Source organism: Bombus flavifrons, chromosome 7, assembly GCF_040668555.2.
Source record: "Bombus flavifrons isolate JBK064 chromosome 7, iyBomFlav1_principal, whole genome shotgun sequence".
NCBI lineage: Eukaryota > Metazoa > Arthropoda > Insecta > Hymenoptera > Apidae > Bombus > Bombus flavifrons.
Window position 1 is genome coordinate 1,197,670 of NC_138448.1, and position 26,020 is coordinate 1,223,689.

The following is a 26,020-nucleotide window of genomic DNA, read 5'->3' on the forward strand; positions in this document are numbered from 1 at the left end:
ATTGAAATAACGTCTTAAATTTTATTTTATTATAAAGATAACTTATATTCAATCATAAAATTTTAATTTTTCGCATATTAAACAACATATAAAGCTTAGAAGTAATATATGCTTTATATACAACAATATAAATATTGTTTTCAATAAAGATATTTGCAGAATTCAAAATACAATAACAATGAGAAAGAAGCATTTTAAATTAATATTTTTAACAAACATATTTGATAAAATTATACAATATTACAATGTAACAAATATATAATATTTAAAAGATTCAAGCATTATTCTTTTAGGAACTAAACGTACATAATTGTATAGTAAGAAAGTAAAGATTTATTATAATTAAATTAAAACTTGAATATTCCGTTATAAGACATAGATTATAAGAACATATCAATGTTTAAATGTGATGTGTACATCTAAAATTTTTGCGTTTTAATTTTTTTACATACTCAGATATGTAAGATATGTACAGACAACTATAAATATACAGTTCATTCCACTATAATATATGTAACATATAATATATTTTCATAATAGACTCAAATTTTTCCCTATATATGATTCTGTGATCATGTCCCAAAATATTTTAATTTAGCATACTATAATAAACACAACAAAAAATTCTTTAATCATAAAAATTTAATATAAAATTTTAAATACAAGATCTTAGAAATACAACATTTTAAAAAATAAAACATAATAAGTAGAACTCACATAGAATAAAACATAATAATAGAACTCATTTAATCATAGAGATAAAATACAAAAATTTTTATCTAATCGAATAGTCAAATATCCTGACTAAGTAAACAAATATTATACGACGAAATCAAGACTTTTATGTTCTAATACTTAAGTGTAAAAATACTTAAAAAATAGTGTTAACATAATACTTAAGTGTAAAAAAATTATTCTTCCAACATCTCATATTAATGTGAATTAATTAAAAAATTTTATTTTACTTTTTTATTTTAAAAAAACTGACACTGAATTTAATAAATTTGTTATAGTGGAGAAAACTGTTTTTGTTTTCGTTTTGTTTGAAAAAAATCAGAATTTTAAAATAAAAAAAAATCTAACTAGCAATTGTAATTAATACACATTAGAAAAATACCTCACTGTTTTGTAATAAAAGGATTGGCCAGCAACCCATCCTGGAAATTAAATTTATTGTAACATACAATGATAAAATGTCAAGATATCACAACATACAATGTGACAAAATTATTAGTTCACTATAATACACTATTAATTTTGGTTTAATGTAGTCCAATATTATTCATTTCCAAAGATAAATATCAATTAATGCATATCTTCAGTTTAATAGAAATACAAGAAATGACACAGGAAATAACATCAGTTTTACAGTCTTATCAAAACATTTTAGATTATCATTGTATATTGTATATTATAGTCAGTTTTATTTTTATCACGTAACTGATTATTAAATCACATGTATTCACTCTTATACACATCTTATACATATACATTAATACGAACAATCGTTCTTCATTGATTTTAAGCTAGACAATCTATCTGGTAGGCTCAAATAATTTATCATTCAATATCCATTAATATCTTACATTTATTATATTACTTTACTATATTCTCTCATTCCATTAAAAGTTGCCTATGAAATTCGTCAGAACATTTACGATGAGAAGAACAAAAAGCATTGGTAAAAAATTTATATTCAATTCTCTGTATTCATACTAGGTAACAACCACTGCTATAAAACCAAACATATATTGCAATAATTTGACTAGCATACTATAATCTATCATATACGTCTTATATCTATATATGCAACAAATATGTATATATAGATATTACATAATATTTATATATTATATACATAATATATTAATATTAATATATAATTAATAATAATTATATATTAAATATAAATAATAAATTATATAATAATTCCATTATATTATCTATTAATTAATATATTATATATTAATATATATAACTAATTTTGTGTGTGTGTGTGTGTGTGTGTGTTTACGCGCGCGCGCGCGCAAAAATATTAACAACCTCATATATACATCACGTTTTAACACGTGTATTATCGCATATAATAAATACACATGTATGTATCCAGAATATTCATTCCACCAATCTTTTCTTTATTTGTTTCATTAATGAAAATGCTAAACACTGACTACTATTGCCATTATTTATCGCCTTGTACTCGCTCATAGTAAAAATCAGTATATTTCATTTAAGTGCATCTCATATAACTGAATGTTATCTTAATGATTATTGAATAGCTTGAATAGATTTGAGTAACTATTCAATAGCTTGAATAATGACTATTGAATAGCTAAAGGCAATTACTAGCATAAATATGGTAGACAAGATAATATACAAAACAACAAATAAACTCAGGAAATTTTTGCCCATAACATATTATAATAAATGTGTTATTCAAGTTTTCCCTTTATAAGACTTAAAAGTCAATGTAACATATTAAATTCGTATAGTAAGGATCCAAACGTTCTAGTATGACATACCTTTCTCCCAAGTTAAATATAGATGCTATAAAAACACATAACTCAACTGTGTAAAATTTCACTTCTAATAATATGAAAAGTAACAATTAATAAAATTATTATTATGACTTATTCGAACTACAACATTTGGAACAATCAAAACAACTAGTATGCTATCTCTTTGATGACCAAGATGCACGAGTAGCACTGCCTGGGCCACTTCCAATTATTCGATTTTGAAGTTCTGTTATTGTTTCTTGCAAGGCTCTTTTCTCTTTCAGAAGCAGCTGTATGTCTTCTTGTGCTGCACTTAAATGAGATTTGATTACAGTAGATTCTTCTTTTATACGTATTAATTTCGCATTTTCTTCTGATATTTTCTCCAATGCATTGAGACGACGCCGAAGCTGTTCATTATCCAATTTCAACTGTTTACTGGACTGTCTTAAAATATTTAGTTCCATTTCATGATTTATATTTTCAACTATTTGAGTATCACTGCTTGTGAGTGTTACAAGGGAATTACTCCTGCTCAACAAGTTTACTAGAAACAAAATGTTTAAGTTAGATTAATAATAGAGAAATGTATAGGAAAATATTTTATAGTGATCTATAAAATACACAAAAAAGTTGTGCTTCTAATAAAAAATTATTTTTAACGAATTAGGAAATTAAATATTTTTTATTGAACATAGATGGTGAGTAAACAATATATATTTACTATCTAAACTATTTGTGAACAATAAGCAGCGTTATAAAACAATGTTTTGTACCTTATATGCAGCATGTCCAAAAAGAACATGTCGGGGCAAAAATGTTAGGACAAAACTTATACTACATATTAATGAGGTCAAGTAGATCAAAAAATTTATATAACCTTGTGTCCGAAAATGCTTTATTAAAGAGTTATAAGCATCAAAAATTGTTATTAATTGCTTTGACAGTTGTAATACATGTTTGAAATTGCTTCTGTAAGAATATCTAGGATGCAAATCATTCATCGAACTAATGATTGTTGAACTTTTTCGAATATTCCTACTATTGTAGAAATAGTTAGTAAATGTATTTGTGTCCTTCTGCAATTCTGTATAATGAATCTTAAGAACTACTTTTTCAGAAATCTTTGAACATTCATAAGTCTTCAATAAAATATTTTTGATCATAAGTTTACATAAACTTTTCATAACTTTTCATAAATTTTGTCCCAACCTTTCTGGACATTCTATATGTTGTTCATTCATGCTAATTTATAAATTGCATTAAAAATTTTAATAAGCATACGTGATAATAAGCAGAAATTATTTTTTTTTTTGATTTGAGAAAAAATAAAACATGCCTTTGCATAATTAAATGCAAATCTAAAATTCTATTTATTCAATGTCCTATTAAACAATATTATTAAAGCAGTAAATGCTACTATTTTTCTAATTGTTTTGTATAAATGCTCACATTAGAAAGGCCGTCTGAATGCACAGAATTATACAATGTATAACATTAATTTTAAAAAAGTAAACAAATCTTTAAATAAAAGAATTTATCACTTAAATGTATTTCGAAAACCTACTATATTATAAACTTACTGTACTATACTATATTAGATACTATATATCTTTCTTGTATGAAAATAATAAGTGGCAAATAATAATAACAAAACTTCATTGTACATTGCTACATACCAACTGGTTCGATATGAAAAACTCCATTTGCATCTCGTACTATCTTAAGCTTTGCAATATTCAGATCTATAGGAATTGGTCCTGGCGAAGTTATATTATTCGGTGGACGATCTTCATTTAAACGCAATGATATACTCTCCAGATATATCTGCAACAAAATAAAAATGTTATGTAATTAAGAATAAAGTTAAAAGAAATAATACAGTAAAATTTAACATACCTGCAATGGTATCGGCCTAGGTATAATTTCATCTTCAGTTAAGTCTGTAAGACCACTTATTGAACTCATAGACAAGGCCATTGATACATTAGTAACTTTAACTTCTACTTTATCTTCAAACAAATCCAAAACACTTTGTTTGTTATGTACATCTATAGTAGTATCTACCTCTTCCTCAGCTGTATTATCTTGATTCTGATTTAAGTGCATATTTTTATTCCTTATAGCTCGACTTGCTTGAGACAATTTCCAAGAATCTGACTTGCATTTTAAATCATGATCCAAACGTAGTTTAATACATGATCTACAGTTAGAATCTGAAGGTAATTCGACCCAACCTCGTGATCGTGCACTGAATTTTGTCTAATAAACAAAAAATATTAAAAAATATATGTATAACATTTAACCTATATTATAATTATAATTTCTACTATGTAATAGAATTACAATTCTTTTATTTCGTAATAAATTCATAAAAATTTAAAACTAAGCTATAAATGTGAAATTATGGAAAATAAACTATAAAATCGTTGAAGACTAAATTATCATTTGCATATATTAGATAATAAGAACAAATCCTTAATATTAGCTTCTTTATAAGCATACTCTATATATATTTCTATAATATGTAATTAAACATTTAAATACAAAAGTTGCATATTGTTAACTTTTTCTTATTAATATGTGATAAGTTAAAAAATTTTAACATAAAAAGCTACAAAAACTTGTTTTATAAACAAAGCTACTTTCATTTCCGTATAATTCATATAAAATACACATAATCTGCAATCGCATTTGAAAGCTTTTCAAATACATTCCAGCTAAGCATTATTTCATACCATGCTACATGAACTTATTACACTTTGAGTACATATACATATTATGAAATTAAAAACTAAAAAGCTTTAAACCCTTCACATAAAAGTAAAAGTGTGTACTTTTGAAATGCTTACATAATTCGTTTGTATATACAAATAAAAAATAACAATAAAATATTAACTGCTAATTATGCAACTTAATAATGTAATAATAAACTTGTATGTAATTGTCACATACTCTACAAATTTATCATTTGCATATCAATAATTACTTATCAATAAGGATTACACATTATCACCTAGAAGTAAATCATCAAATATTTTCCTTTAGTTATTATATACTAGTTATATTTTAGTTATTATATACTAATCTAAAAAGCTAATCTATACATTCACAATAATCTTTTTTAAATGATCTATAGGATAAATATTTATATATATGCAATTTGTACAGCATAGTGACATAATTAATTCAAAAGAACTAGACATGCGATAAAATGTACATAGTACAAGGCATTTAATACGAAATATATGAGTACTTTGCCAATACCTTTCTCTTGACCTGCCACAAGTGCCACATAAAAACATTCACAAGAGAAGGAGAGACGCAGGAGAAGCATGCAAAAAAGTTAAAGACAAACATTGTATAAATATACATATGTAATATAAAAATGTTTATAATGTATGTGATATAAAGCTAGAAATAAAATCAAAAGAGTTTCGTGGCACACGAAATATGTAACTAGGAATAAAATGTTAGTCATGAATACATTCCAAGTTTATACAAAAAACTTAAATATTATTTGAATAAGATACTGCATTACTATTTTAATGTAATCAAATTTCATACTCGAAACATCTTAACAAATTTTAACATAAGTTTCAGAGCAATATGTCCTCTATAAATGGTTAAATTTGTATTGATTAGAAATATATTAAATCTGTACACAATAAAAAGCACTTCATATAGTATATAAAAAAAGTTTAAACTTTCTAATGAAATTATTGTATGAAAGAAACACTAAAGAATAATATATTTTTGATTGCAGCAATATTTAAAAAACCTTAGTATTAGATCTATTTAATAGATTTAAAATAGCATATTGTATGTAATCAGCAAACAGGAAATTTATCATTTAGATGAATAGAAGATAATATTACCTGAAATTCATCCCATGGGATAGATGAACATTCATCATTACCAATATTTGAAATTTGAACTTTAATTGATGATGCATATCCATGAGATTGTTGAATAAATTCAACTTTAGATAATTTAAATGTTGCCATGGATACCTAAAAAGGATTATATCTAATCAGGATATTAAAGTTTTCAATTGTATTACATTATTATATTACATAACATAGACTTACAATATCCTTTCGTTTACACACACTATCCATAGATTTTTCACTCTGAGTATCAGGAGTTTCTTCAACTACTTCACTAGCTTCTTCTACTGCTGTTATTCTAATTGAATTATCAACAGAAAACATTGTATCTAATTTTTCTTGATCTTGAAGATTAATTAAAACGTAGTTCTCACTGTCAGAACTAACATCACTTCTTATAGATACAGTATCACTGCTACCATCTTCTGGAGAAGCCTTCAAAGCTGAATCAATTGATGTCATCAAATTACTTAATCCTTTTTTCATAGAAGAGAGACCAACGTTGAAATTATTAGGAATGAATGGTGTATTTGAAGACGAATCTCCTTTGCTATGCTTATTTGTAGCATCAGCAGTATATCTTAAAGTAGGCAATGATTTCTCCTCTTCTACAGCAATGCACCTTTTATCGTGTGCTACATTTCTTATCTGCATATTATTTTCGTGTTTATTGGTACCATTCTGTTTAAAAGTCACAACAGTTTGAGGTATACTAGAATGTATAAAATCCATTGACAACATTGATGATACGTCACTTTGTGGCGTTATTGTTTCATTATTTATATTAATCTTTTTACTACTGCTCTCAACTCGTTCTGTACTTTGCCATGGAATAGACGAACCTGGAATGTCATCTGCTATGCTAGATGAATCTGGCATAACGGATTCCAAATCACCTCCAGAATTTTCTTTACCAGGGGTATGCGACGGCATGACAAATGTTACTTCTACTTGTGGTATCAATGCACCAATAACAAGTGAACTACCACAATCAACCTTTAATATTTTATTAGAATCAATATTTAGATACGTTGCCATTTCCGATAAAACTTCCGATAACCTTAACAAGAACAAATATTGATAGTGATTTATCTGGACACTAACTAAATTGCTTATGTATGCAAGACCATGAATGTCAGCAGTAGATTTATTTTCTGATAAATCTTTCTCTGACGATTTCATAGACATGTAGCACCATAGAGTTAAAGGAAATGCATCAAGGAACGGCACAGGTCGGTTTTGTCCGACCGCACGAGCACCAAGAAAATCTCCCCAAACGGGTTCCAAATTGCAACACCATATGTCTTTAGCTTCAGTCCATAAAAGCTCCCGGTGTAATTGACGAACTAATTCGTTTACAGAATTACTGCTAAAATTAGGTGGTGGATATCGAATATTATCAGTGCCTATAATAAATAAATGAATGTAAAATATATGTATCATACTATATAATAATAATGTGAAAAATATACTTGTGTACGAAACTTTTACCTGCGCAATGTGCCAAAAATTTATCTGTAAGAATATGAAAATCATTCGATCTATTTGGAAAGTCTGTAGCAAAAAACATCTGTCCCATTTGAAAAGCATTTACACACTGTGCTAAATCTGCTCTTGAAGATCTTTCTGTGGATCGAACATTTGTTATTGACGCTCTCGACGTCTGTATGTGCAAAGACTTTGGCCTATCCTTCTGATTAGGATAATCTTGCTGGCTTTCAAAAACTACCTAAAGATAATAAGTATATTGGGGGTACAGTAGTACGAGACTTTAACCTATAATACAAATGTCTTAGTACTTGCCCTTGGAAGTATAGCTTCGATTTTCACATCAAAATACATTAAATTAGTGGAAGTATATGTTGATTGTTTATCCTTATTCATTAGAGAATGATACAAATTTAATGCAAATGAATTAAACCATAAGCAGGAACAGACATCAAAATTTACTTGGATAGGATTCAGTTGTACATAAAATTTTGGTGGTGGCACTAAACAATTATAAAATGGATGAAGTAGATTAATTTAAAATTTGTTAACGTGATAATTATATGTTTACTTACAAGGAAATGTAATATCTCCAGGATAATAATAATATGTAAATTCAGCATGAACAATTGTAACATCTTCTGGAAGACAAAATTTGTCTCTGTCACCTAAGCAACATAAAAATATTTCAATAAAGTGTAATAGAAATGTAAATATATTCTCCAATAACATACATGCGTTATGAATATACTCCATACAACAGTAAAAATTCACATGATGTTATCTGTTACATATTACAAAATGCAAACCACAATGATTGCATGAAGTATAACCATTTATATATATCTACACAACATAGTCCCTAGGATCTGTAAGATAAATACAACAAATTTTTTTATTGGAAGCCTTCTTAAAAGACACGAAAAATTATATGCTTCTTTATAAATGATTAAAATTTCAATTACTTAACACAATTATAATTTTCTATATTTTTATAATTGAAAAGCGGTAGATAATGTTAAATAGAATAACGTTCCATTTGAAATACTTGGAAAGTATATTACATAACTTATTACTTATTTTTTGAATATTTGTAATGTTTTTTACATACTTCGTTTTTAATTTTCTTCTTAGAAACTATAAAATAAATATATAAAAGATTATTGAATATTACTTACAACTGCAATAGAACTGATACGTATCTTTTAAAAGAAGAACATAAAAAAGACATTTAAAAGTTTTGATTAAAATGTTTGCTTTAGAAAAGCAAATTATACTATGATTATCTTTTAAATATATTATAATTACGCTTCAGATTAATTATACATATATTAATTAATATATGTATAATATTTATATATATAATAATAATAATATTCATATATTTAGAACTGCTGTTAAAAACGTTTTGTACTAAGTTGTAAATTAATGCTCAATAATATGATACATATAAGATATAATAACAACATAACACATGAAGCAACAAAACTTCTCAAATATGAAGCTATGTTGAATTGGTACTTATGATGCGATATTAATATGAATATACTATTACTATTTGTAATCTGTACCTGTTGCATGTTTCTTCCTTGTTTGAGCTGTGCAATTATTAAACGAAATAATTATTGATATTATATGGAAGCTTTATATAAAGGATCATTTTAAAAAAATAAACCTAGTAAATAAATTAATTTGATCATCGTAAAACTTACACTTACCCATAACAAATTCTTTTGGTACAGGGTTACGAGACGTTGTAGTTACTTTGTACAAGGTAAAATCATCTATCCTTATTATAATGCATGTCGTCATTAATTTAGCCAGCTGTTCCAAAATGTAATTTTTCACTGGATTACCACTAGGATGTTGCGATTTTTTTTTGTCATCAACAGTTATGTTTATATTTTGAGATTGATTACCCTTTTCCGAATTGTCTCCTAAACCTTTTGTGTTATTAACTAAATGAGAATAAGAAACGATATTTTATTAATATTAAAAAGACATGTTTGTAATTGACTGTTTACTTTTTAAAGACAAACCTGTAATGTTTCCTTGACTCCTAGTTAAAGGAGAATGCTGTGTTCTGCCAGAATCTATGAGATCCATAAACTGACTTCGAAAAGAACTTAAGGATTGTTGTAACCATTGACTGTGAGGTGTAGCATTTTCTTTATATTTAGCCCAATGTTTTCTATCAGCCATTGCTAAGTGATATGGATAATAATCAACTTGAAATCTAACTAATGAAATTTGCAGTGCACCACCATCCTTTAAGTCGGGATGGGAGGATCTACCATCTAGGTAGAAAATAAATAATATTACAACATTGTTATTAAAAAAACAATAAAAAATTTGAATTTACTTACTACCAGCATCATCACATAAATGTAAATCAATTCTTTGACAAAGAAAATGATATGAAGTTTCTACAACATCATATCTGGTAAAAATTTTAGAGATAGCAGTATTATATTGATTTTTTGTTCTTGATTGTTGAGATATTTGTGCTTGATACTCTGGCAATACCTAAAACCATGAAAATATACTTATCATATGATTGAAACTTTCTATTTTGTTTCCTAATTTTGCACTTACAAACCTCTAATTTTCTAGCTGCTTTAGTTTTACGCTCTAATACTGTAGCTTTTTCTATCAAGCCACCTAAAGAGTCAATAAAATGAAGTGCTGCTTTCAACTGTGAATCTGTTAAAACCCATAAGAGATCATCTAATATAAGAATCAGTCTTGATCCCATAACAAAACAATCTAAAATACAAATTCATATGTTATATCATTCTATCGTACTTAGAAAACAAAAGAATGGGAAATATATTTGTTACTTATTAAAATATTTTTAACCTGATATTCTTTTTTTAATAGTAATCCGACACCTTGCTTGATTCGTAAGTAAACGTAATGGCGTAAGGTTCTTATCTTTAGTACTTTGTGCCTCTATTCTAACTGTCTGCCATTCTAATTCTTTAAAAATAAGTAACTGTCCACGATCAGGATCTTTCACTCTAGTAGTCCTTAGATCACACCGTTGCCATGTTGCAGATTTCGATTCCACAATAATGCGATTCATCTATAACAAAATAATAATTTCATAATAGCTTCTAATAAAAATATGAAGGCACATTTCATTAATAAATAAACCAATAACACTATGTACCTGAACTGAAGCAATGAATGCAGGACTTTTGAATGTAACTGATACAGTATTAACAGTCACTGTTATACCATCGATTACTTTATGTATAAAAGAATATTTTGCAGGACCAGTATATGAAGAAAGCCCTTGCGGAGAAGATAAATCTCTCAAATCTTGACATGTTTCTACTTCTATATGAACTTCATCTAAACTCTATAAATATCAAGATCTAATCAAAATTTTATTATAACATAATATTAATAATTCTATCGACAAATAATTAAAAAAATGAATATATAAAAATGTACATAATTAATATGTATAAATAGACAGTTGTTATTTACCAAAAAAATAGGAACACTTCTTAATTTGGTCCATTGTATACGAAATGAAACTTTATTGCACCAAGCATTTGTTAATCTAAGCCATGATGGCAATTCTAACAAATCAGTTAAAACTATTTCATCAAGTTCTAAGTTTGTCAGTTCGCCTTCACCTTTAAATGCACTTAAATTTATTTTATCAGCAGATAAGTTCTTGGTAAACCTATAAATTTAAATAAATACACATAAACATCATATTGTGAATAAAATACAATGGCATATTTCTTTTTTACAATAGATTTATCTTCTGTAAATTTATATATAACATATTGAAATCTGTTCATAATGCAGACATAAGATAACATTTTTATTTATATTGTAATTTTAAATAATTATCTAAAACTTGTCATGTTAACAATTACGTTAATAATTGTAGATAAACACGAAAAAATACTACTAATAATTTAACGATAATAATAATAACGGTAATTAACAAAATAAATAAAATTGTCCACAATTATAATTTGCTTGTTCTACTTAATTAAGGGTGGTACAATTTTTAATTGTACTGTGTAATTAATAATGAAATTTATTTAACAGTTTAGCGTGTAAATACCTTGATAAATGTTTCAATAGTTGCTTTTTTATTAATGACACCATTTTTTATTATTTTCAATTGATTTCTACGATGCCAAATATGTGTTTCAACATGGTTAATTTGACACTATACATTTACACCGAGCCACGATATAGACACGGTCCGTCCATACATGCCACGATTGTCGACGACTTTCGACTCAAGTAGTCAGTAAGTAGACTACACTGCTAAATTTCTAGTTTCTTTCTTTAACTTTTTTCTTTAATGTCTTCCTCTCTCAAAGTTTCTAACTTTCGATTCTAAGATCAACAAAATATACCTAGTTACGTTCTTAATTTTTATATTACCGAAAAAATATTACTTTAACAAATAGAGTATCGGCCTGTTCTTAATACAATAAAATTGATCTATTTTTTAACATATTTATTTAACGTTCAAGATGTTGTTTCAAGCATTATTTCATTTACATGCATCTGTGCATTACAGAATTAGCGTACAAATAAGGCTTATCTTTTCGTGATTTTCCGAATTATATCTTTAAGTGCAATATACAGGGTGTCCCAATAAGCATGGTACAATCGAAAAAAGTGATTAATTCTACTCTTGAAAAAATAAATAAAAAATGTAAAATAAAATTTTTTGATATTGTGCTTCGCTTTCAATAAAATCAAATGTGAAAATTTGTTTAATATATGTAAATTTGTTTAATTACCGACAGTATGAGTAAGCAATCAGTAGGAAGTTATTCTATATACGAAAATAAATAAAAAATGTAGAATAAAATTTTTCCGTTTCAAGAAAATAGAATTTGAACTTTGAATCGATCAAAAGCTTTTAATTTATTTGTAATCCAAGAGAAAAATAAAATTTGAAACTTTGAAATTTGAACGTATTCAGTTAAAAATTGGTCTAGTACACGCGTACCAGATAAATTTTCAAATGTTATTTTTTTGGAAACGAATGAAGCATCCTATGAAAAAATTTTATTCTACATTTTTTATCTATCTTCACACGTAAAGTAACCTCCTGTCAACTGTTCAGTTTATGTTATGTTCAGTTCTCTTCAATATGGAATTAAACTTCAAGTATGCTTCTAGGCTTGACAAATTTCCAAACTCGATTTTTTCGAAAACGTAGTCATATAAACAAATTTCGATTTGCTTGTTCACGTAGAATCATAAAAGTAACATTCAATATTTAGAAACATTCCTTGCCAACTATATAACTATACCTCTTGATTGTTAGAACACTTTATATAACGATATAAATAATGTTAAAAAATATATAAGTTAAATAGATGTATAATAAACAGAAAAAATGTAAACCTTATCTTTAAATATTTACTCTTTAAAATTGGTCCACACATATACACAAACAATCTTATGACACACGGTGAAAGTAGACAAATCGTTCTACTTATAAGTTTATGAAAGAAAGGCTAAATTTGCATTCTTTACATAGATGTCTGATAACTTTTCTTTTTCTTCAATTTCTAATACTTAAAGAACTTATCATCTTTACTTACTTACGAGTAAATGAACCGTTATTTTGTTTAGCTGTACTCATTTACATGTCCTGCAATTTGTGCTGTCTCGTTTTCGCAGATTTTTTTATTCAAATTTCATAGATTTTAGAAAGAAAATATGTAGTGATATATATATTGACATAATTAAGTTAATACAGAAATATATCATATTTACATATTATAATATTAGTTAAACGTGTTTGAATTTAAAATAACCTAAAAAAATTTTCTTCTAGTCACCTAACCTAAGATAATTTACTAAAAAGTAATATAATATATGCAAGAAATTTTGAGGAAAGAACTGGAAATATAATATATTAACGTCAATAGTACTTTGTGTTTACGTTTTGTAATTCATCTATTATAATTTGATAAAGCAAAATAAATCTACTTTGATTAACTCATTTCTATTATTATTACTGGTAATGGCACAAATAAATCGTACGTATCTATTAATTAAAAGATTAGTTAATATATGCTACTAATGTCATCATGATTAATTATTTTAACTGTTATAGAAAGCATATGTTTAACATTACCTAAAAGTATAACAAAACAAATTAGTACATGTGAAAATAGTGAACAATATATCACGAATTTTCTACAAAATGCATTGCCTTCCTCTGATATTGGTTCAGTAGCAGATGAGTTAAGAAAGGTATAATAATAATAAAAAATATATATATAGAATATAAATATATAATGAGTAAATGAATAAGAATTATATTGTATTACTAATAAAATTTAATGTATTGGACACTCATATTAATTACCAGAAATTTAATTTATGACATGATTATAATTATTTTACAGTCACTAATATTTGCTAAGCATAAAAATAAATGGAACAAGAAAAAACGATGTCAAGGAAAGTTATTAACTAGTAGGAAACGAATGCAGCTTGGTTTACGTAAGATTAGTTGCAAAAGTGATATGAAATATACAGCCTTATTACCATTAAATCAGTTATGGCTAAATTATATGGAACAAGTACTCGGCTCCAAGTTTTTTAATAATATTCCAAAAGATTCTACAGATCCAAATTGGGAAAATGTTAATCAACAGTTAATTAAAGCAGATTTTCATGGTGCTGAAATTTCCGTTGCTGGATCAAAATGTCCCAGTTTGGTTGGATTAAGTGGCATTGTAGTTCAAGATACAAAAAATATTTTCAGAATTTGTGGAAGAGATAATATTATGCGAAGTATATAATTTGTATTTTATACTTTTTTATTCCTTTTTATGTCTCATACTTTATTATTGTTCCTTTGTCCTATCATTAATTCATGTTTATTTTCAGCAATACCTAAAGATAATGTTATTATAAATATTTATTTAAAAAACATAAAATTGGAGTTCTTCGGGAAAGATCTTTCTATAAGACCTACCGAACGAACAATAAAAAAGTTTAAATGTGGACGTATATACGAACTATAGTGAAATCTGTTGTAATTTTTGTAAAATTAGAAATAAACTTTCTTTTTAATATATACAAAATGATTAATATATAGAATATTTATCCCGCAAAATATTATGCTAGATGGGACAATATCAATTTGCCCTACAAAAAAAGTGAACAAAGAATTTTGTTGAAGCTTCCAAAGAAAAAGACAGGAAAAGATTCTATTTTCAAGAAAATTGATTTTAAAAATTCATTGAGTATTCGTACATATGATTCATAAATATCACCTGCTGACTGAGTAGACAAATATTGTACTAATAGGATATATGTATACACATATAAAACAAATATATTACTTTTTGAACAAAAATAATTAATTCTCTTATAAACGAGAATTTTTTTTAATAAATTTGACATAGGAGTACCTGTGAAAAAAATTCTAAATAGAAATATATAATATGTAACGAAGAAATACATATAGGAATATAAAATTAATGTAAACTGTGTATTCAATTCATACAGTTGTTTATTGAAATAAATTTAATAGCGACAAATGTCTCACATTTTATACTGACTTTCAACATTACAGACATGTGATTTTGATCATGTATATGTATATTCGTGTAATTAACAACCAATTTTGGTATATTTATTTCTAAATTTACTAATATTTTATTTTAATCCACAATATTCAAACAATGATACAATTACATTATTATCTTTTTTGCAGAACAGTATTAGATACATTTTTCAATCTACATTTTCATTCGTTATATAATTTTAATGAAAGTGAAGTGATTATTGGGAATGTTACAGACTCTTCTTTGTATCATCTAATTTTAACATCTTTAATATATGCAGCTAAAATTACTGCAATCGCTAAATATCAAACGAAAGTTGCTCACAATGATCAGTATTGTTATTGCAACAAATATTATTCAAATATTTGAATAATATTCTGTTACATTATCATTGTGATATTATGATTTTCTAGTTTTCAACTTTTGTTTCATATTTATGAATAATGAGAACAATTTATAAGTGCATATCTCCTGCTCCTTTTGAAATATGTGACAGAAGAAAATGTCACTAAAAATGTGTTATGCAATAATGTTGCTCCTTTAGGAACATTGAATGTAAGATATGCCAGAAAAAGGTACTATTTTTTCCGATATACCTTTTACATCTTGTATTTGATCCTGATTTATTAGTAGAGCATTTTATACAGACAATATGAATCACTTAATGAACAGAAACGTCAACAAACACGATTCTGTCATTCTCTACATATGTATCGGAATCTGACTACCCAACTTGCATTAATACTTGTAATGTCATTATACATTAATACAATTAATATACTGAACAATACATCCAAATAGGATACTATACATACATTATGTAAACCAAATACAATAAGTAAAAAAGAACTTGAAGTTATATTTCTAAAAAAAATGAACACGTTAGTAAAACAAAATTGTTACTTAGTTCATATAATTTTATAACACCTCCGAGTTTTCTTTACAAGTGTTATAATACTTTAATGTAACGTGTACAAAAAAGATAAGATTATAATATTGTAAGCCAGCATAAACAAGTCTCAGTACATATATCCATACATCAATATGACGAGATCGTTATAAAGTTTGTTATATTTTCAATGGATTAAATATGTTCTCTGTCTAGTGAGAATATATCAGAGAGCTACCTTTGTTATCATTCTTTTTTCTTTTTTTTCCTTTAGGAAAGCATGTAATATTACTATTCTATACTTCACATTTTGGCTGCCTGATCAAATGCTAAATTTGTTATTTATCCATGCCACAACAATAACACACACAGATACTAAACTTATATACTGACAGACATACAAACGTATCTCATATCGTACTATATTTAAATTTCTAGATACATTACATACAGTTTACAGACTTCTCAGCTTTATTTTGCACTGTTGTTATACTGATGTACTGATATATGCCGCTCTCTTTAATTTATCTTGCTAGGTATTTTGAGGCTCATACATTTGACTGTGACAACAACGTTTTCATTGAATCTAAATAAATAGATCCTTTATTTTATTACTACAAATTATATATTAGAATAATATTTTCACCATATTTCATTTTCCATTGGATGGACATGAATATATGTTAGTTTTGAGTACTTATCGTTTCTCTTAATAATCACTTAAATATGTTTAGCCCAATTTTCTTCTTTTCTTTTACCAAAAAGGAAGCACTGTGTAATTTCATGACACATTTATTGAATTGAAACTTACAAATATTTTTGTTTAATATTGTTAATTTTATATTATCTTAAACTAAAACTTTTTTCAATACTTAAACAAAGGCACGTACGTACGCAATACATCGATATTCCGGTGAAAGTATGTTGATAGTTACTTTATGAAGTAACATAAAATAATCCAATTCAATTGGTAGAATGTAGAATGTTGCAATATAATATGGATTACTAAAATTATTACTATTGCATACTCGTTTAAACATTCGTTATACGATGTGTATTCGCAAAATATTTAAGTATTTTTTTGTTTTTATTACGATTATTTCCTTTTTTCCATAAACAATGGTCAATGTGTACTCTTTAATTACTTTAACAGTAAATTAATTATTTTATAAATGTTACTCATAAACTAGAAATTCGCGCTTAAATATTTCGTAGTTTACTTCGAATTCATTATTTTTATTTATGTTACAATTATCTTGCGGCAACGCTTTTCTCTTTAATGATATTATTTTAGCATTTTATATAATTGTGAGCTATTGAAATAATCTTGTTCTACCTAGATATTATAGAAAAGTAGATTTTGTTGATCTCTGTTACTGAACGTGTTGCACATTGTGTTTCACATACCATAAGCCTGGTACGCCGCTGCAGGTGGTGCATAGACACCTTGCGGTGGTGCTCCATATACGCCTTGTGGTGCATAACCAGGTGCCATCATACCTGGTCCTGCTGTCAACATTAACTGAGGTTCCGCTATAAATAGAAAATACATATGATATGATAAGATACAAAATATATATAACACATATTTGTTATTTCTTCAAGAATTCTTTTCTATTATTATTATATCAAAAATAATTACATAATTTTGTGTTGAATAAGACTTATATGTTATAAGAAATTGCTTTAGCGTATATATACAAAGAAAAGTTGTAAATCTTTATTTTTTGCTCTAGATTAATTTATAAAAAGATTGTTCACGTCATAACAAAAGAGAAACAAATTTTCCCCTTAAATAGCATTGCCTTCTTCACGCATGTACAATTTATAAAAATTTCTAATTTATAATTTTTTTTAATAATTTATTTAAATTCTTAAAAAATATTTAGACTAAGAAATAAATACTTACGCATAATCATAGGTTTATGTTCTTGATGATCAGTTTCTTCCATGCGGCGACTTTCAGCTTCTTCCAGTTTATCAACCTTTTAAAAAAATATATGTCATTATCATAATAATAAAATGTTGGCAATTAAATATATTGAATTATGAGAGGTATTACCTTAGTAATATATTCCCGTGCAACTTGTATAAGATACGGCATAGCGAAATGTAAAATACGATGTCTCCACGCAAGTTCCAAAATAACATCTGGATGAAGTAAATCATAACAATGAAACAGACATGCTGCGAAACAATCCTTTGATCCTCTCTCCAAGAACCACTCTAATAATTCTTGAGCAACTTCGGGATTGCGAGATTCTGCTGCATATTCCATAGCATCTCTATTCAGTTAACATAATAATTAAAATACTGAATAACGAAAATAGAAATAAATAATGAAAACTCATATAAATAGAATATTTAAATGTTTTACTGCAACTTACCTAAACAATCGATCCTTTTTACATAGTTCCACCGATTGTTTCCATCTGTTATTTCCTTTGTACAAGTATGCGGCAATTCTTCTAAATTCAATTAATTCATGTTTCTCCAGTTGTTGCGCTAACGCAATATTATCAAAATTATCGAACGCATCAATCGATGTTCTGAGTCCCTGATAATCTTCTTCGTCAATAAGTAGACCGTTTAATGCTTCATTAATTGCTTTATTATTTAATGCTTGAACCGACCTCAAGTATGGTTTTACAAGTTGTAAATGTCCTGTTCTCTTGAAATATGCAACTGCTCTCGTATGATCCATGCGTGGAGCAAGTACAAGTAGTATATCATTTAGAAGTAGGGGTTTATATTCGACATAAAACTGTATAGCTTTGTAATAAAGTTCAACGTTTGCCACTTTAGTAATCACATCTTTGAAATGACCTTCTCGCCATGCTTCAGTAGGGTGTTGCATCATTGCAAGGACTGCATTGTCGTACTCTTCATATTTATCATATAAAAATACAAGCTCTGCCCATAAATGTGCTTGCTCTGCTGCACGGAGTACCTATATATTTTATTAATAATTATAATACATTCTTTTCCATTTTGTTCATATTCAAATATTTTAAATGTAATTAATAGTATACCTTCGGTATATTAACTCGAGACCAAAAAAGTTCAAGATGTTCTCGCATTCGTTGAGGTTTATACTTGCTATAAAGTATAGCTAATTCAGTGAACATTCCCATATGCGCTCTTTCAAGTCCCAAAGCAGCTTCCAATAAATTAATAAGTTCCTCAAAGTGCCCCCGATCTTGATAATAATTGATTAAATCTTCTAATTCATCGGCATGTACGACTATATGTAATCCACACATTTGTGCTAATCTAAATTCTCCGCTATCCACACAAGCAAAACAAACTTCTTTCCAAGTACGAGTTGAATTCGCTTTGCGAGCGCTGTCAACAGCGCCTTGGAATTCTTTTAAGTGAACAAGCGTAATAGCTAATCGTGCAAAATTCGATACATTATTGTATAAAAGTTTAGCAGCATCGTACATCTTGTCGTCGAAACATCTATCGCCAATCTAATAACAAGTAATATAAATTTACATTTATGGACATAAATATATCTGTTTTAGAGATAATATACATAAATAAATATTACGTATCTAATATGTATACATAAAACTTACCTTTTGTATGTCGGCATGATTAGGACCAGAAATAAATTCTTCAAGATCTGCAAGTCTATTGGTTCTTGCATATGCGTAAATTAATTCACTTTCAATGAAAGATTCACGCGCTTTTTTGCGAGCCATTTGCAAGTAACGAACCAAATCCTCCCAATGAGAAGTTCGATGAGTAGTTTCTACTACATCTACATACGCTGATGGATCATCAGCCTTAATAAAACTATCTATGGCTTCTTTCACTAAACCTTGTTGTAATTGTGCTCTGGCTAATTGAGACCATACCGGCGGTTCATTACATCTATAAGAACAGACCATTAATTTTTAAAAAATGAATTACAATCAACCATTCTACTAATTATGTTATTCAGTTCATTAATATACTATTTCACGTTAAATTTCATACATAGTACTTTCTACAAATTTCATAACATAGATACTTTCTACAAATTCAATTCATTATAGCTCACCTTTCAGCAAATTCGTAAGCTCTGTCTAAATTATTAACCTGCTCGATTAAAACTTGGATAGCTGACGTGTTCACATCGAATTTTTTAAAGATGGCAAAAGCTTCTTCGTATAACTCATTGTTAATAGCAATGTTAGCAATGTCAGGAGCGTCATAATTATCCAGCCGATTGATGTACTCCATAACACGCGTACGATCGGCCTTTATTGCCGTTAAAATCAAAAGATTTTGTAAATTGCGATGATCACTAAATACACTACTGTCGAGTACGATTTTCTCAAGAAGCTCAATTAGTTCATTGGGTAAATCAGCAGTCATAAATGCTTTAACAGTAACCGATATATCTTCAGGATCTTGCGTTTCTGATAAAGCTGTTTGTACAACCTACAAAGAAATCTCGATAATTTCATAACAATTGCATACAAGCATAGTTAAAATTATAAAAACAAATTTTCATTAAATGTTTAAAAAATTATTGACGCTACTTTTATCATTTTTCTTTACTGTAAACTTACCTGATCAATCAACGGCCTTTTGTAAGGGTTGCTTTCAAGAAGAACTTCAGCCCATAAATCTGGATCTCTACGTCTCACTAAATATCTAGCTTCACTTTTGAAAAGGCTATTTTCGTTACATACGCTTATCAATTCCCTATCGCATTGACCACGCTCATACGCAATACACGCTAAATGTGGATCACGTTTTTCACAATATTTTCCTACTACTCTACTATCATAAAATTGATTCTCTCTGTAAAATTAAAATTTAGTTAATAAAGAACATTTTATATAATATATTTTTTTGTTATGTCAAGATATATTTAGATTTACTTACTTAAGAAATCTCTCTGGATTATTATTACTGTCAATGTATATCTTTGCTAGTGCATTATGCGTTGCAGGTTCAACACAACCTTCATGGACACGAGACTCCAGCCATGGAAGTAAGAGCTTCAAACGGTTTCTCTTTTCAACTTCTTCTACAAGTTCGTCAGTAGAGAACTGACCACGTACCACAAGAATTAAATTTTTTATTATATCCTCTGAGCAATCTACATCAAGTAAACCACCCACTACAACTGGTAGACGTGACGGATTTACCTAAAATTAAACCACCATTACAATAAATAAAGCTAGAAACTATATTGCAATTATTATTTGTCGTAAAGTTTAGTCATTACAAAATTTATATTAATTTATTTAACTCTTATATTAAATTTGATGCAGAATGACGATTAATGAAACTTACTTTTTGAACGTAAATTTCTATGTACTTTTGTAAATTATTTCGGTAGAGATACAGTACAAGATCATGTACAAAATCGAATCGATCACAAACAATGATTAAAGGTAACTGGTCAGATAATTTTGCCTCTTTGAGGAAATTTTTTACACGTTCTGGATTGTAACAATTACTTTCTCTACAAATTCGTTCCACTTCTTTAATTTGTCCAGTTTTACATGCTGCTTGAATATATTTAAAATGTACTTCTTGATCTTGACTGAAATTAACAATAGATCCCAGGAAATAAAACAGTCCCTCATATGATTTAAAACTTTCAAATAGATCTGAAAATAATGATTATATGAAGTAAATAAACCAATACATAGTAATATAAATAACATAAATCAATATACGTTTAAAATAACATTATTAACAAATTATAAATACCTATCAGTGCTTTAGTAGTCAACTGTTCATGATATTTTGTTGCAATTTGAATACAGATTTGTAAATTCTGCCTTATGTTAGCAGTCAACATTGCCTTCAAACATTCCAAAGAATCTTCAACTGATAATGTTCCAAAAAATCCTACAAGCCAATCCGGAGAAAGTAAATGTGTATGTACTACAGCTCTCTTAATGTCATACAAATCGGTGTAATGTTCCAAAGCACGTTGTAATAAGCCAGCTTTTTCACATAATTGTGCAATGTGAGCTCTGTCATAGTGTGTGAACATTTGATTTCCTAAGATTGCATCAGCAACTTGTGGAGCAGACATTAAGTTCATTTCTAAAAGTCGTGTTTGTAGAGCTCCTTCACTTGGCCGATTATTTTTCAAAGCATCCAATAAAAATGCTGTACATTGTTGAACCATGTTTTGTTCCATGAATATATCCACAATTTGGTTGATATCGGCTAAGGGTTCATCATCTTGGACCAACATCTGGGCGAATGCTACACCCTGATCTGGATTAATTCTCATGACATTCCTTAACAAAAATATATAATCAGGGGTATAAGAAACTTTCTTAGCATACAGTACAATTTTCTGGAATTGTCCAGTTTCTGCAAAACATTGTATAACTTTATTAGGGACATTAGCTCTTAAATAAACACTAAGAGCTAAAGTTGGATCAGCTTGTTTCACTAAGTCACCCAATTCTTCGCTACATTCTAATTTATCTTCTTTCAACCATTTCTCAAGAAGCTGCTTACGACCTTGCACAAGCACTGGACGACATAATTCTAATGATTCATATTTATTTAATTGTCCCTGATCCAGAAGTATTCCAAAATATTGCAATAAGGGTGATGTTTGTCCTTGCGTAGTTGGTACCTGTTGGAACCGTTGAATAGTCGCCGGAGTTCGAAGTATTCCTTTCGGAGCGTTTGCTGCAACTTTGGCTGCTTCCGCGTATTGACCATTTTGGAAAAGCAAATTAAATTTCCTGACAAACAAGTCTTCAGCTCCTGACAAATTATTTCTTACAGCCATTCGCAATGCAAGTTCGGAATTTTGTAGTACTCCATTTATATATGGAATTATGTTTTCTTCATCGACAGATACAGATAATACTTGACCTTTCCGATTTACTCCTATTATACCACCAGATGCTTCATGCGGTGCAGTGACAAAAATAGTTTCTCCAGATATGCGATTCATAAATATACATGTAGCAGATTCAATATCATACATGTGTATATAGCCATACTTTGTTATTAAATATATAACATCATACTTTGAGCTGACTTGCATAGCAACAGGAAAGTCATTTCCAGCTTCTGGTGGGAAAAAAACATCTACTGCCTTCTTTGGGAAAGGATGATTACCAGCAGGTGGTTGACCTACTTCGATAATATGGAGCTTTGCACCTTGTACTGTTCTAACAGCAAAACAAAATAAGTTACTTGGTTCTGCGTTTCCTTCCATTTTAAATTGGGCGAAAGAAGCAGCATGTCCTTCGATTGGTTGAGAACATTTTCTCTCGACAGAGTAAAGTTGCATAGCACCAACCACTCTATTGTGCTGAGCAGAAATACCAATCAATAATAGCCATGTTTGTTTTGGATCAGTTCTATAATTAATTATTTGACAGCCATTTAGTGACGAATGTCTGTCAAACATTTTATTCGGTGTAGATTCTCCTTCCATAGACCAGTGATAAACTGCAGTTTCTGTTACCAATGCCAAAGTATTTAATGATATCCACTTCCAAAAGACTACATCTTCTGTCATTGTGTGAGCTTTCATTTTTGATTTCATTTCTATGTTAAAAATCTGAAGAGTTTTCATTGCTAATAGTAAGAATAAAATATGTTACTAAATTTATTATTAAGTTCCATGTATTTATTTTATACTAATTATTACCTTTTAAAGCTATTACTTTACTTGCAGGATTCATGATCGCAGAATCTGCAGAAATAGGTCTCCTGATTGGATTTGCAGAATCATTCATATCGATAATAACTACCTGTGCAGTATCGCCAACTTTTTCTCGAACACAAATAAATTTATCAGATTCCATTGTAAGTGTGTTAAAGCTGACATTGTTAGCATTAATCCCAACAGCTGTAAGCTAAAAAAAAGAAAATGACAAAAACAAATTATCATACTGAGAAACATCTCTTTAATTGAAATATATCTAAATATTCTATAAATTGTAATTAGAATATCTTATTCTTTAAATAACTTAAATGTATCAAAATTATTGGAGGGAGCTTTTAATATAATTTCATATTAAACATATTTAATAATTAATTAAAGATAAATAAGCATAAAAGTGTTCCACATTGATTTTTATCTAATCTGAAAATTTAATAAAAATTGTTATTGAACTAAATTATATTTCACGCTAGGAATTAATTTCATCAGCTTCAGGAAGATGGGAGAAATAGATTAGTTAAATGCAGTTTATCTGGAATGTAGAATAAAAAATACATAATGATACACGATTGCAATTAAAAGCTATTTCACGCGAAATCGCAAATCACTATTATAAAGAAGTAAATTACAGACGAATTAATGAATCATAATCTAATTCCATATTGCTATCGCGAGATTTGCGAAACACAACGAATATTTTAATTAGAAAATTCACGATGTATAAAGACGGAAATAAGGGGCGTATATGTCGAGTAGACGTGGCCCTCGTTGATAAAAAAAATCAATTTATTTTTCTCGTCGACAGTGCTATACAGAATAATATTATGATTAGTTAACCTCTAAATATCCTATTACGAACGTTCATATAAATTGATTAAAATTTAGTATAACGAACGAACATGCGATCACTATTATACCTGTCAAAGTAATGTCAATTCAAAAGTATTTTAACGGAATTTGTATCTCCTCGTTACAGCAATAAAACTGGCAGCTAAAAATTTTCTAGAAGAACGTTATAATAGTAAAATGAAATTGAAAATGTAGTTGGCGAAAATGAAGATGTTTGACGACGTGTCGAAATAATAGAAGAGCCGGGTACGAAAGCAGGTCACCTACCTGGAGATGTTCTTGAAACCTTATGGGTAGTAACTGCGTCATTTTCCTAATGTTTTCCCAAAATTTTCGAGGTTTTTCAGCCGCGGTTACCTAATGAAAAATCTATCGCGGCTGTCTATCGTTCCTATGTACAACTGTTTTGGCTTATAGTGCGCTCTTCTCAACCAAAAAACCTCGGTCCAACCATCAGCGCACAAAACCAACTGACGCAAAGTGAATGCCGTCACTACTTGCCGCTGACACCCATCATGGCCGCCAATGACCGCCCCTCTATCTAAAAATAGTCCCTCAAGTACAAAAGTGTTTCGATCGATCCTATATTCTGATATTGCCAAACGTTTGTAAACGCATCCAAATAGTTACATTATACGAGACCTATAACCGAATATCGAATGATCACGATTATCTTTTTAATTCCGTCAATTTAAACGTTCGGTAGCGTAAGAATACACGTAACTGGATTTTCTAGCAAATCTCTCCAACATCACCCCTTCCTTTCTTCAATTCTCAACCCCCACTCCTTGCTATGAATGAAGCTGCAACGGCGCACAATTGAGTACATTACGTATACGTTTTCCATCATGTACATTTCCTCGTATAGGAAATTAATATCCATTCTCACTAGAACTTACTACTACAACAAAGGAAATAGGAATCATAATTAAAAGTTGCATTATAACATGATTTTTCAAGAATTTGAAGTTTTGAATCACATATCTATGCACGAAGATTGTTGCAATATTAATTCATAAAATTTGAGATCTATAGGTATTTATAACTATTCGACAATATATACACACAAATAGATGATTAAGAATTAATTGAATTAAAGTACGTTAAGTATGTTGCAATATTAATTCAGAAAATTTAAGGTCTATAAGTATTTATAACTATTCGACAATATA

At 28.2% G+C, this 26,020-nt stretch overlaps 3 protein-coding genes and 1 long non-coding RNA gene across 16 annotated transcripts; 2 read left to right on the top strand and 2 right to left on the bottom strand.

Annotated features, from left to right (window-relative positions):
- The first annotated feature begins 727 nt into the window (after positions 1–727).
- LOC138181735 (uncharacterized) lies at positions 728–1,035 on the top strand. Its single transcript, XR_011173588.1, has 2 exons — positions 728–845; positions 883–1,035. It is a non-coding gene; the product is annotated as an uncharacterized LOC138181735 (long non-coding RNA).
- LOC138181725 (bridge-like lipid transfer protein family member 3B) lies at positions 970–12,099 on the bottom strand. 7 transcript variants are annotated; one of them, XM_069116830.1, is made up of 19 exons: positions 11,967–12,099; positions 11,372–11,573; positions 11,049–11,240; positions 10,736–10,961; positions 10,476–10,642; positions 10,243–10,402; positions 9,916–10,173; positions 9,595–9,834; positions 9,448–9,474; positions 8,452–8,544; positions 8,188–8,379; positions 7,880–8,113; positions 6,590–7,794; positions 6,377–6,511; positions 5,766–5,777; positions 4,398–4,760; positions 4,178–4,325; positions 3,951–3,964; positions 2,911–3,045 (listed from the first exon to the last, which is right to left on the bottom strand). In XM_069116830.1, exons 1-19 carry the CDS (start codon positions 12,008–12,010, stop codon positions 3,043–3,045), a joined length of 3,915 nt encoding a protein of 1,304 aa, XP_068972931.1. In that variant the 5' UTR covers positions 12,011–12,099; the 3' UTR covers positions 2,911–3,042. The 7 variants fall into 7 exon arrangements, with proteins under 7 accessions (XP_068972926.1, XP_068972925.1, XP_068972929.1 ...); XM_069116825.1 differs by lacking the exon at positions 3,951–3,964 and having other exon boundaries at positions 970–3,045; positions 7,880–8,117; positions 8,192–8,379; XM_069116824.1 differs by lacking the exon at positions 3,951–3,964 and having other exon boundaries at positions 970–3,045.
- Positions 12,037–14,970, top strand: Pop4 (ribonuclease P/MRP subunit POP4). Of its 7 annotated transcripts, none has more exons than XM_069116848.1 (5): positions 12,037–12,158; positions 13,710–13,914; positions 13,992–14,131; positions 14,287–14,677; positions 14,774–14,970. In XM_069116848.1, exons 2-5 carry the CDS (start codon positions 13,899–13,901, stop codon positions 14,908–14,910), a joined length of 684 nt encoding a protein of 227 aa, XP_068972949.1. In that variant the 5' UTR covers positions 12,037–12,158; positions 13,710–13,898; the 3' UTR covers positions 14,911–14,970. The 7 variants fall into 7 exon arrangements, with proteins under 7 accessions (XP_068972949.1, XP_068972946.1, XP_068972951.1 ...); XM_069116845.1 differs by lacking the exon at positions 12,037–12,158 and adding an exon at positions 12,440–12,671; XM_069116847.1 differs by lacking the exon at positions 12,037–12,158 and adding an exon at positions 12,827–12,966.
- Positions 14,971–15,383: 413 nt separating this feature from the next.
- Positions 15,384–25,614, bottom strand: Chc (clathrin heavy chain). The gene is made up of 14 exons (XM_069116823.1): positions 25,479–25,614; positions 25,116–25,389; positions 23,985–24,192; positions 22,064–23,911; positions 21,641–21,960; positions 21,227–21,492; positions 20,908–21,142; positions 20,394–20,776; positions 19,927–20,224; positions 19,378–19,818; positions 18,733–19,295; positions 18,408–18,630; positions 18,255–18,330; positions 15,384–17,878 (listed from the first exon to the last, which is right to left on the bottom strand). The coding sequence occupies exons 2-14, from the start codon at positions 25,155–25,157 to the stop codon at positions 17,745–17,747; spliced, it is 5,037 nt and encodes a 1,678-aa protein (XP_068972924.1). The 5' UTR covers positions 25,158–25,389; positions 25,479–25,614; the 3' UTR covers positions 15,384–17,744.
- Between the last annotated feature and the right edge of the window lie 406 nt (positions 25,615–26,020).

Coding starts and splice junctions, on each gene's coding strand:
- Pop4 (XM_069116848.1), top strand. Junction 14,132..14,286: donor TAGCAGATGAGTTAAGAAAG/GTATAATAATAA, acceptor ATTATTTTACAG/TCACTAATATTTGCTAAGCA. Junction 14,678..14,773: donor AAGAGATAATATTATGCGAA/GTATATAATTTG, acceptor GTTTATTTTCAG/CAATACCTAAAGATAATGTT.
- LOC138181725 (XM_069116825.1), bottom strand. CDS start 12,010: ATGGTGTCATTAATAAAAAAGCAACTATTGAAACATTTATCAAG. Junction 11,241..11,371: donor GAAGTGTTCCTATTTTTTTG/GTAAATAACAAC, acceptor TGATATTTATAG/AGTTTAGATGAAGTTCATAT. Junction 10,403..10,475: donor AAGCAGCTAGAAAATTAGAG/GTTTGTAAGTGC, acceptor TCATGGTTTTAG/GTATTGCCAGAGTATCAAGC.
- Chc (XM_069116823.1), bottom strand. CDS start 25,157: ATGACGCAGTTACTACCCATAAGGTTTCAAGAACATCTCCAG. Junction 24,193..25,115: donor GGTTTCAAGAACATCTCCAG/GTAGGTGACCTG, acceptor TCTTTTTTTTAG/CTTACAGCTGTTGGGATTAA. Junction 21,961..22,063: donor GACTACTAAAGCACTGATAG/GTATTTATAATT, acceptor CATTATTTTCAG/ATCTATTTGAAAGTTTTAAA.